The 12,209-nt window shown below is 41.4% G+C and overlaps 1 protein-coding gene and 1 long non-coding RNA gene across 10 annotated transcripts in view; one reads left to right on the plus strand and one right to left on the minus strand.

The window, feature by feature from the left end:
* The window catches only part of LOC307211442 (semaphorin-3D-like), a 62,169-nt gene that overhangs the window by 35,211 nt on the left and 14,749 nt on the right, over positions 1-12,209 (minus strand). For 6 of the 9 annotated variants that reach the window (XR_013836458.1, XM_079968041.1, XM_079968042.1 and 3 more), the window contains 2 exons: positions 2,659-2,873; positions 658-849 (listed from right to left, as the gene is read on the minus strand). Coding sequence is in view for 7 of the 9 variants with exons in the window: in XM_079968041.1 (XP_079824167.1) it covers positions 658-849; positions 2,659-2,794 (328 nt within the window). In the remaining 2 variants the exon portion in view is untranslated. Of the gene's footprint in view, positions 1-219; positions 273-657; positions 850-2,658; positions 2,874-12,209 lie in introns of those variants that run through there. The other 3 variants (XM_079968044.1, XM_079968045.1, XM_079968046.1) reach the window with 2 other exon arrangements.
* LOC307211459 lies at positions 1,098-5,309 on the plus strand. The gene is made up of 3 exons (XR_013836469.1): positions 1,098-1,224; positions 4,082-4,201; positions 5,240-5,309. It is a non-coding gene; the product is annotated as an uncharacterized lncRNA (long non-coding RNA).

The raw sequence follows: 12,209 nt of genomic DNA on the forward strand, positions 1-12,209 counted from the left end.
TTGTGGCCTGTTATCACTGCTGGCAGTATATCTGAAACTCTGTGCTTTGGAAATGTTTGGCCCCATTGCAGACCACATTAATCTGATAGTCTCTTTTTGTCTAAGTTTGCCTTCTATCACCCCATCCTAAAACCACCATCTGTCAAACCACTTTCAGCTCTCTTTAAATCTATTGTTTATCTCCACTCTCTGAGTTCTAGTCAAGGAAATTAACTCTACCCAGAATTAGCAGCAATGCATCAAAGCTCCACTGCACCCATTAATTGGTACTTCCTTTGTAAATAAGATCCACCCGACGTAATAAATAAGATCCACCCAACTGTCTTGCATTTCTCTTATTGATCCTGCCTTTGGTTGTCTCCAGACTGCCTGCATTTTGTGGGAGAGATTGGCGTGCATAATGGAAATTTAGGCTTGTGCAATTAAATAGGATTAAAATGCTCTGTTGTCCTAGCACAACAAATTCAATTTATTTTAAATGACTTTTTGTGGTTAGGAGTGATGTGGAAATGTACTGAAAAGTGTGGAGTGAAGGGATGATTACTGAGAAGATACATAAACACTGCACAAGCAAATTAGAATGAATGCCCCTTGCTGTGTATCCTTCCCACAAACAAATCAGGATGAACGCTCAATAAAGACAAGATACAGTCCTACCTTGAATCCTGAACGCCTTGGTACTCGGACGTTTTGGCTCCCGAACGCTGCAAACCTGGAAGTGAGTTTTCTGGTTTGCGAACGTTCTTTGGAACCCGAATGTCTGATGGGGCTTCCGCGGCTTCCAACTGGCTGCAGGCAGGCGCGTAGCAAGGGAGGTGCAGTAGGTGCAGCCTGCCCCTGGTGACCCCACTGAGGGAGGTGACAAAATGGTGGCAGCACTCACTGTGGAGCCTGCAGCGCGCCTGATGTAGTGGCTTGAGCACCCGCAGGCTCTGCGCTGCCCCAAACAGTCTGCCCGTTGCCTCCCCCTCAGTTGTAGGGCGGCTGAGTGGGAGGAGGCAGGCAGACTCCTCTGAGGCCGTGCTGTGCCCCCGTGGGCAGCTGGCCCCGCCCCCAGGCACAGGGCACAGGGCACAGGGCACATGAGCTGCCCAAGGCACCCAATCGGCTTGCTCCACCGCTGGCTGCAGGAGCTTCCTGCAGCCAATCAGAAGCCGTGCTTTGGTTTCTGAACATTTTGGAAGTCAAACGGACTTCCGGAACGGATTCCATTTTACTTCCAAGGTATGACTGTATAGTCTAATCTCCATGTAGTTCTTTTTGTCCAAAACATGTTATGAATATTGGATGTATCTAATTTTTCTCTCTCAGCACTATTACCTCCAAAGTAGCACTTTGCCGGGGTTGGTTGTCACTTTAAAAAAATGTACCTCTCACAAAATTTCAGTGAATATAATAGTCATGATAAGCAGAAAATAAGCTGGCGCACTTCCACCCATCACTGCACCCACAGGCCAGAAAAGTTTGCACATATAGAATTACTGCATGTTACAGCTCTGATTAGAAGTACTGGGCTTATGTCAAGGGGGAAAAAAAGATTGCAGCCACCACACAATGTCTAGAAAATTGCTGCAAAAGAAAAAAGAAGCAAAATTTCACTGGTCTTATCAGCCCTAAAAAGGACTTCATAGACACAATATTTCCTGAGCTGCTTCTTTTTTAAGGGTATATGAAGTATTGGAGCATTTCTAGAGGGTAGAAGGGCTACTCATTGTTTTGCTCTTGATGTTTTAGGTGCTTCAGGAGACAGAGGCAACACTGTTGTGTGGAGCCCTCTCTGTTCAACAAAGGCATACCACAAAAAGTCTGAGTGCTGTAGAGAGAATTGCCTTGCCCTTTGCCTTTCTGGTATACAGGTTTTGGTTAGAGAACTGCATCAGACCATTTAGAGAAGTGTGAATTTTGAGGAATAGTTGTGTTTTTATTTTTATTGTTTTGGGAGTGCAAATTAGGTAGGCTCACATTAAAACGCAAATCAAACCAATTCCTCTCCCATCCCTACCACTGTCCAATGTATCTTTGTGATGTTTGAGGCCACTGCATTTCACACAAAACTATCGCATTCAATGTGCCGACCAGTTTGTGGTGTTGACAGTATCATACTTATTCTCATCTACACAAGTTTGCCACTTGAAGAAGAAAAGAGAGAGAAGCAAAATCTCTGCCATACAAGCTAATTGGAAAAAAAAATGTCTAGATCCTCTGAATTGGTTGGCATTCGTCTGTCTCGGGAAACAATAGAAAAGTGCACCTTTGGGGGATCCTCTAGATCCCAACAGAATAAGTTAACATCTGCGCATCTATTGTGCTCACCTGGAAGAGCCCAGAGAGTTCACCTGCAAGTCATTTAAGATTAGAAAGTACAAAAGAGCAGAACAAAGAGTCTCAGATGGACTGTTCATCCTATATTAATGTGGCTTGAATGGATTGCATATATTCAGATGCCTGAGGTAGTAGAAGAGGCTTAACTTTCAGAGAGGGTCACAGGATGAGGATTTTGGATTAGTGAATGTGACAAAGGGGAAGGTGTGTGTGAGAACCCTTAGGTCAGATACACAGCTTGCATCTGCCTTGTCTTTGTCCTCCTGTGTGGATTAGTTATGGCTCAGGGTGTCCATCCTAGGAACTTACTTGAAAGACTGGCAAGACAAGTCCTACCTTGATATGAGAGGCGGAGGCGGGGGACCCACTGCTTCCAGGGAGTACCGTTCTCAACTGTCAGCAAAACAACCCACGCCACTAGGACTACGTTGGTGGTGAAGCAGCAGCACCTACAGAAAGTCAAGCTGATCATCCCCTCGCCACAGTCAATAATTCCTATGTCAGCAATAACGTCTTGCTCATAGATGCATTTTCTTGCCAGAGAGAGTCACCTGAAAGATAAATGGAAAAGATTCCTTACTAGACTCACAGGTGCTAGGAGGTCTAGTGAATGTAGCCCAGTCATTCATTGTCCCCATTCCCCTTTTCTTCCATCGTGAACCTTTCTGGGTGGGCTGGATCTGGCTACGTTTCTGATCTAGAAATATATTGGTAGCTAGCATATGAGAAGTGTAAATACTCAGGATGTTTAGGTTAAAACTACCATTTCAGTTACTTTAAGTGTGGGTCCCTCTGCATTCTGCTTTAAAGCAGAGGCTTTTCCTTCTGTTAAACAAAATGTCAAAATATTTCAGTTTTTCCTCTTTGTGATTGACTTATTTTCCTTTGTCCTGGTTCAGCCTTGGCAAGCTGCTATCCTGGCAACATGGATCCTGTCAGATTGTGGATAATTAAAAAAGGATGCACTTGTCTTGCCAAGACTTGAAACCTGATCTTATGCATATTTATTTGGGAATAACGGTCTAACTCAGGGATGGGGAGCCTGCAGCTCTCTCTATTCAATAATATTGAATACTGCACCTCCCATCATCCCTGCATTGGCCATTCTGGATGGGACTGATGGGAGTCCAATCCCATTGGTCCCAATCAGCATGGCCAATGCTCAGGGATGATGGGAGGTTCAGTCACTGGAGAGCCACAGGTTCCCCACTGTGGGTCTAATTGTGACAGTGACTAAATGTGACTCATACATTTGAACATGGTTTGTGCTGGAGATGTATAAAGTGGGAGGTGAGCATGATTTAAAGCAGTAGGTGTAAAAAGGATGCCTTACTTTTCTCCTTTGATATGCCTGCCCATGAATGAATTTCTCTAAGCAGACTCCCTTCTGATCTCAGAGCTTAGCCAAAGGAAAAAGCAGTCCCTGCCCATTCTACACAAGAAATTGCCCCTTTTTATAGTTATTCGATGGATTTTATAAAAAGAAAACACATGGGCCTGCTATGTCACATTTAGTTACCTACTAAATTCCTGCTGAATGCAGTGGAACATACTTCACAAGGTTGTAGATTACAACTATATGTTTCTATAAACTTGGGAGAGGGGTACAGGACTGTGGCCCTCTAGATGTTGTTGGGACTCTAGCTGGGGTTGATGAGAGTTGTGGTCCAAAAACATCAGGAGGGCCACAGGTTCTGTACTACAAACACTGAAATGTTTGCCAGAGGCAGGAAGTTCATTTTGACATTTTGTTCCATAGGGCTTGTGTTTGGAGATGACCCAGAGTGAAAGTAGATTCTGGCTCTCATTCTATGGAAGAAAATAAGTTCAAATGTAAGCAGGGAGGCCACAAAAGGGGCAGAGGAAACAGGAAGAACAGGTACAAACATGGTGCTTCCATGCCTTGTATACTATTGAAGGATGTTATGATCAGTCCATCAGTTAATATAAACTCTTCGTATGAGTATGGAAAGGTCCAGGTCATTAGGATAAGGGAAGATGCCTGATGAAATTTGTCCTATTTTGGTGGCATCAAATTGTGAATGTTTTTCAGTGCTCAAAATCTATTTATACCAAGTGGGGGGAAATGTCAACATATGTCTCCAAATGAAAACAACATTTCTAAAAGTAGGATTTTGAAAACTGGCCACCAAAATCTTTGTGCTTAAAACAGTGTTTCCCAAAGTGGGCAATACTGCCCGCTGGGAGATGCTGGAATGATCCAGGGGAGCAATGGTAGTCTCAGGTGCAATTGGGGGGGGCACTGAATAATGCTAAGGGGGTGGTGGAAGCATAAGGAAAGAGTAGAAGAAAATGATATTTGGAAAAACCATTTGTACATGTTTCATCTGTTGCGTAATGACACTTATTGCCAGGTCGGATGCCAGCCCCGTAAGTAAGATTTAGGCAGAAATATAGATACATAAAAGAACACAAATTTGTCACTGCATCTTCATGTTCGTTCACTTAAAGAAGGTAGATTTCCAGAAGACTCTGAGGTTTGTTTGTTTTTTCTGAAAAGGGGTCAGTTTGGGACCCTCTGCCCTAGACAATAAAGGAAGGTATTAGGAGAGTAAGCAAGGTAAAGGTAAATGACCCCTGGACAGTTAGGTCCAGTCAAAGGCAACTATGGGGTATGGTACTAATCTTGCTTAGGGGGGTGGTGTTTGTTCACTGGGGAGGTGGCGTTTGTTCACAGACAATTATATACTAATATACTGTACAAAAGTATATATCAACTGGGAGCTTAATTTGTAATCCACAAGCCAGTTTAATTTGCTGCAAATAACTGCATTTAAGATTATGTAGCATCTCCTGTAATCCTAACATGGCATCACTGCTGTTACAGAAAAGCATTGTCTTCCATCCCATCATATGCAAAAATAATGCAATATTTCTAAAAATTTGGATCTGGCAGGAAGCCCTGGGCAGTGCCACACCTGATTATTGTTCTGGGAAACAACAGTGAAAGATCAACATTTTCTGCAGGACATGAAATGTGAAAGTAAAACATGTGAATATTTGCTTCTTTATCTATTTATTTACAAGTTGTTTTTTTACCACATCCTCCCATCCTTCCACCTTAGGAGCACAGGTTGGTTTACAATAACAAGTGTATAACATGCAACCTATTACTGCTCAAAATATATATTTTAAAAAGAGCAACAATAAAACTAAATAGACAATAGGATGCTTAATACTGACTGTTTGGGAACCCCTGAACTACATGATTCTATAAATAGAAGGAAGCAGAAACTTGGTGCTAGAGCTTGTATTTCACAGCATTGCTACTTGCAAGCTTCAGATACAGCTTTTGGTTTTGCCCATGCCAATGGGATTGCCTTAGCTTAAGTGATGGGTTTCATTCAAAGCCAGCTTGTTTTCTACCAACTTCTGTCTCCTCTGTATTCCTGATGAGAGTAAATCACAGTCCAAACTATAAGCCATTGCCTAAATGCATATCTTAGAGGTGAACAGAAGAAGCAGTTTGTCATAGCAATGATTTATGCATTACAGTGGGAGAGCAAGTTTCTAATGGATGGAACTGATCTGTAGATGATAAATCTAAGCATAATTTAAACACTGAGCATATGGAAGTTTCCTATCTTCCCAAGATCTCCCTAGTATTACATTCCTTTTCTCTTTAACTTAACACTAACGTGTCCACAGTGTGCAACAGGCTGCCAGGTTAACATTAAAAAAATGAAAGGCTCTCCGAACCTATGGTTCTAGTTTTGTTACATGCCATGGAGAAATAGGGATTTTTAAAAAACTGGTGTAAGCCTAAGGGAAATATTTATTCATTTATCTGGAGTATTTTTACTTCACTCTCTATAAAAGTACTCCAGAACAGCTTATAAAGATTAATAAAACACTCTGGTTTACAAGCTGAAAGGCACAACACAAAAGGAAAAGAGATTGGGTGGGAGAAGGAAAAAAAGAAAAGCCATGCTCTAGTTTACAAGGTGACACCCACCCCCAAGAGCAGATGGACCTTCCACTGTGGGCTTCTTGCAGTTAAAAAACAGGGCTTCCAAGAAATTGCCTTGGATCTTGACCTTTCTTTGCAGAGCATATTGTCCTCCTCATTGGTTCATATGATTGAGGTGGTCCCAATGTTCTGGAGCAAAGAATTTTCCTTTAAAACAAAGGTCTTACACAATAAGGGCAATCTAGCCATCCTGCTCAGTTTTCAGACCCATGCCTCCTTCCTATAGCACTTCTTATGATGACAGGCATTATACACTAATGCTGAGTTTGTACATTGCCATATTAATGTGTCTGTCTGTGCATGGCTATAATATCTAGTTCAGTTTCCCATGTGGATATTCTTCAACTTGCTGAGAGTTTCCAAGCCAGGGGCAAGGTGCCTTGGAGGATCCACCTGGCAAGCCAAGGGTATGTTAGCTACTGTATGGAGAGCTATTGTCCTCACACAAGGATAAGTTAACACGTAAGCAAGTTCTGCAACACTATTGCCTCTAGGACAACAAGCAGCCAAACTGCCACCTAGTGCAATCCCTGATCAAATCCACACAGTGGCCATCAATACATAGAGAATAGAACAACATATGTAGGAAAGAATAAAAAGAAAAAAAAGAACAATGTTTGTGTGGGCTTTGCTGTTTCAGCTAGATCAGGAGCTGGAAACCAGTGGCTCTCCAGATGCAGCTGAACAACAACTTCCATCACCTGTAGCCATTGGCTATGCTGGCTGGGACCAATGAAGTCTGGAGGACCAGAGGTTTCTCACCACTGTACTAGTCTCATCTTTCACTTCCTGCTGCAATGAACTCCGCTTCACTATGAAGTGACTGTTCATCCTGGTTTGATGGTCCTTTGTTATTACATACCTGGCTCCTCATCTTACAGTAATTCTATGTGAGATGCCCCATCCCTGCTGAGGTACATCTTGCATAAGGCAAGGAGAATTCATTCTTCCTAAGCCCAGTGTTTTCTCTGTTGAATGCTGATCCAATTGGCATTATTTTAGGCTCAGTGCTGTACTACAAGATACTTTTACAGGTTAGCTTTGAGGTAATTTTTCAGTCAGCAGTCTACTCAATAATCTACTAACCAACTTCATTTTGTTCCCAGCCCTGTAATCACATCACAGCATTATTCAAGTGTGACCTTGGCATAATTTCAGTATGCACCATCTAGAATCAATTTATCTAAATTGGATCATTTGGCTCAACTGCAATAGACTGACTGTGGTTAAGTGAAGGGGTTTAGGGTTTTGAAACAGCCAGGATGCTATTGTCATTTACCAACCACTAACAGTGTGTTCTCATTGGAATCCTAGTGGATTCTGGCATATGTTATGCGTATCTTTTTACTTCTTGATTGTTTTCTAAATGATTCACAAGCTTGTGTGATCCCATTACAGTTTGGGCAGCCAGCACAATGAGTAACGCTTGGAATTCAAGACTGGAGTCAACGATTCCAGGATGCAACTCAGGAAGTAGTCAGTGAAGATAACAATGGGCAGCAGGCCGATATACAAAATGTAACAAGTATACTCTATGAACTTTGCAGACAAAGGAAACATAATCTTTACAGGAGGAAAAAGAGCCCCAGTTGGATCAAGTATTGACTTGTCAAAGTATTAGCACTGTCAGAGGTAGAGCCAAGGAGCTTTCTGATAGCTCCACCATCCTTTCAAGAGCGATTAACTGAACTGGTGTTATATTCATGTGTGACAATGAATAAAATTAATCTTTATTTATGTTATTACTGTTGCAATCCTGGAGCAGGTCAAACACTAGTGAAGGGATCATAATATGTGGCAGAAGCATCTCTCTGCTGCAAAGGAGGAAGGACTGCTATTGGGACAACACTTATGCTCTCAGAGGCTCTTGGTACACCCATCACAGAAAGCTTTGCAGGTGTAGACATCATCATCATAATCAAATTTCCATACTGCCCTTCATCCAAGGATCACAGGGCTGTTTACAGTATAAAAACAAAAATACACACCATAATAACAAACCAAAACAATATGCCCTTCAGAGTTTAAAATGCCATTGGATTGCTCAATTAGCCAAAGGCATGCCACAGAAGTTGCAGTAGTTAATTGCCAGTGATTACAACTGAGTGGGAAAGAAGGAGGACTTGGCCAAAAGAAAAAGGATATGCAAAAAGCCGGGAACTGGTACTTAAGTGAGTGACAACTGTCTCACACCTGCTCAATATCAAGGCATGAAATGAATTTTCAGTAAAAAAATTATGATCTTCAGTCACCCCACAACACTTTTCTTTGTGCTTTGTCCACATACAGGTCTGACTCAGCAAGTATATTCTGATTCCCCTTTTGCTTTCAATGGGCATATTACTGTGGTTTTGCCTAAAGTAGTTCTAGGAGTTAGGGACTTAACATAAGAACCTTAACAGTACTTTACGGACTCATATGTTCCTGGATAGGTGATTCATGTCCAAAGGTGGGGTCTCAAACCAAGGCTCTATAGTATGTGGGTGTGGATGGGTGTGCTAGAGAAACAGCAGTTTTGGATATAAAATATAAGATGCAACATCTTAGAGTTAAGGGTCATCTGATAGTCTTACATAGCATTAAGGTTTTAGTTCTTTTTCTTCAATACAGTGAAAGGAGAAGGATGCAGCTGCAGCAAACGTCTGGGCTGGGTCAATAAGCAGCAGCTGTCACTTTTCTCCAAATGAGATGGCAGAAATGAAAGGAAACAAATTCCTCTCCTTTTCTAGGCCCCTTTCCTTTACTCATCTATTTCTTCTGAAACTGATTTTTGCAGAGGCCTTTTTCCTTCTGTGCCAGGCTCCGTATGTGAATAGCATCCAGAAAACCCTTCAGTCATTTAGTTTTTCATCCATTTATGGGATAAAGGAAGAACAACTGTTTGTGGCACCTACACAGTAGCTGGCCCAACACTTGCTGCCAAAATTTGGCCTCTTTAATGGAAGCCTTGCTGAGTTGAGGACAATGCAACACAAGAGGCAAAGATTGTTTCACATCTACATTATTATTATTATTATTATTATTATTATTATTATTATTATTAGCATCATCATCATCATCATCATTATTATTATGAACATTACTTCTATACTACTTTAATTTTTTTTAAAAAAATCTCTAAGCAGTTTATAGCATATCTTAAAATATCAGAAATACGTCCCAAAATATCAGAACAAAACATTGCAAATGAAAATGAAATACAAAAATAAAAATCCACATTTAAAGCAGCATAATAAGCAGCAAAACAGAATTCTCTTTAATAAACATTTAAAAAGTAAAAAGTAAAAAGACAATAAATAACCCTACAGGTTAAAGCAGGGATAGCCAATGTTGTATCCTCCTAATGGTGTTTAACTGCTACTCCCATCATCCCTGACTATTGGCCATGTTGGTTGAGGCTTCTGGGAGTTGTAGTTCAACATCTGGAGGGCACTGTGTTGGCTACCCCTATGTTAAAGCATTGTCTGTGGCTAAACAAAGTAGCTGAAGGAGATACATAACATAACAACTACATAACACTCTATGCCCAGTAACATTTTCCAAGCAAACTTTTAGCACTCTTTCACATGCAAACCTCACTCTCAGCCATTTTACCAACCATACCTCTAACACAGTTAACCCCTAGCCAACAACTAGTCACAAGACTAACAGCATTAAACATAATTTACAACTAGTTCACCCATACACCTCAATCTCAAGCAATATAGCAGCAGCATAACCACTCCCTCCTTGTCTCCCACCCAGGTAGGGTCTTACTCTCTCACACTGAGTGGTATAAAGCAACTGTATTACACACGAAAACCATATAACCCTGACTGTCACTCTGGGAGTAAAAACACAATTCCAATTACCACCCAGCATATCAGATAGGAGTTTCTAACAGACACAATGCTTTTGGAAGCCCCCCTTGGTATGCTTGGATGCTTGCCTAGAAAAGGCAATGGAGCATATGTGCCATTCATTTCAGTACTGTACTGACCCAGCTCAGAATGGTATGGAGAATCTTTATTTATTAATATGTGCAGAGTGCACTGACAACCCCCAAAGGGAATGTATAAAAAACAAATGTGTATGCCTAAAGATTGAATAGCGCATCAAAAGCAACATAATCCTTGAAAGACCTACATTCCTCAGTGCCCTTTACATAGGGATTCCTTCATGTGGGATGAAACTGACACCCATCACCTGTCTAACATATGGTCTGACATTTAGCTATTCATTTTGCCAGATTCATAGCAGAAGCTTATAATGTCTACTCAAAAGTAAGTCACACTGAATTTTACTCCTAGGAAACTGAGTATAGGACTGAAACCTTATAGTTGAAGCTACAGGACAATACAAAGCCAAAGGTATGCATTTCCAGCCATCTTATAGTGTCCGCCATCAATGTCCCTTATGATTGGAGAATCTACACTGAAAATAGTTCAATGTAGTTTTGTTAACTGAAAGTGGAATAAAAGAAACATTCTTTGCTATAGTGTTCACTGGGATAGCCAATGTAGTGCCCTCCAGATGTTGTTGTTCTACAACTCCCATCATTCCAGACTACTGGCGGTGTTGTCTGGGGCTGATGGGAGTTGGAAGTCCAAAATATCTGCAGGGCACTGCATTGGCTGCTCCTGGTGTACAGATTGATTTTTTTTGCTTGTTATTATTTCTGGTGAAACAGGCTTTGCCGAATCTGAAAGGCCTGCAAAACCTGTGAACAGAGATAATTGTGTGGTAAGTGTGCACATGAAATACAGCGGCTCCCAAATATCAAAAACAGTATCACATTTTAAAGAAGCTGATTTCTCAGTCTTGTTGTGATAAACCTGTGATGGAAAACCAAAGAATCCTCGCTTACAATAAAAACGTGGATGTTAAGAGTAGGCTGAAAGAGAAAATAGCAACATATTGCAGAACATGGACTAGGGGTGGAATAGTATAAGGCTCGTAGGTCAGGAGTGAGGGGCATTGTGTGTGGTCATATACACAACACTTGTCTGACTCAAACAAGCGTAATCCACTCATCACTGTCATGAGCAGTCAGTTCATTGAAAGAGTAGCATAGGATTTCAATACAGATGCTTTTCACCTCTAGGTCATCTGCTCAAATCCTGATCAGGGCAATGCATGCCAAGAGTAACTGTGGCTGCTATCTGTACAAAAGCCTCTGTGAAATAAGTGGGTGGTCTCAGTCACATTCCCGGGGACACATGTCACCATCACAGCCCTGGTCCCATCTTAGCAGCCCAAGTAGGGATGAGGATGTCTGAAGATCATATCTACTCTATAGGTGTCTGTCTGGGGCAAGAGGGGAGAATGTTAATGGGGGAAATGGGAGCAGATGAAGTAGGCAGGGAAACAGCCTTGTTCAACTGCACATGTTTAAGGAATTCTGCAGCTGACTTTGCTAAAACTGAGCTAAGAGAATGGCAATGTTAAAAACCATGTTCAAAATGGAAAGCTCCACAAAATAAAATAAAATAAAGAAAGATTTAAAGGGCACATTAGGAGCCTATGATCCCCAGTCTTTCAGGTTGTAGCTGATCAATGTATTTCAGAACTAAGCATTCAATCTGCTGTTTCACTTAAAACCCTAGTTCTGAACTCATTACGCAAGTCTCTCTCTCTCTCCCTGGTTTGAAACATGAAAGCTATACAGTATTTTCTTTTAATAAAAAAGCTCCCCCCTCTAATCTGTACTCCTCCTTGCTTCCTGCTGTAATTGGAATAGTAGGAGTGGGTGTAGGAGGGCTTGTAAGGGTCCAGGGAAAGTATTTTAATGAGCATAATAGGGAGGGGATAGGGTGAGTCTTCTCTCTTATCTGTTTCTTGTCAAAGATTTTCAGTTGGGATTGCTGTAAATTATGTCTTGGTTTAGAGGTGGCCTTTCTGAACTATTCTGCGCTCC

The sequence above is a fragment of the Podarcis cretensis genome (assembly GCF_951804945.1).
Source record: "Podarcis cretensis genome assembly, chromosome: 2".
NCBI classification, from domain to species: domain Eukaryota; kingdom Metazoa; phylum Chordata; class Lepidosauria; order Squamata; family Lacertidae; genus Podarcis; species Podarcis cretensis.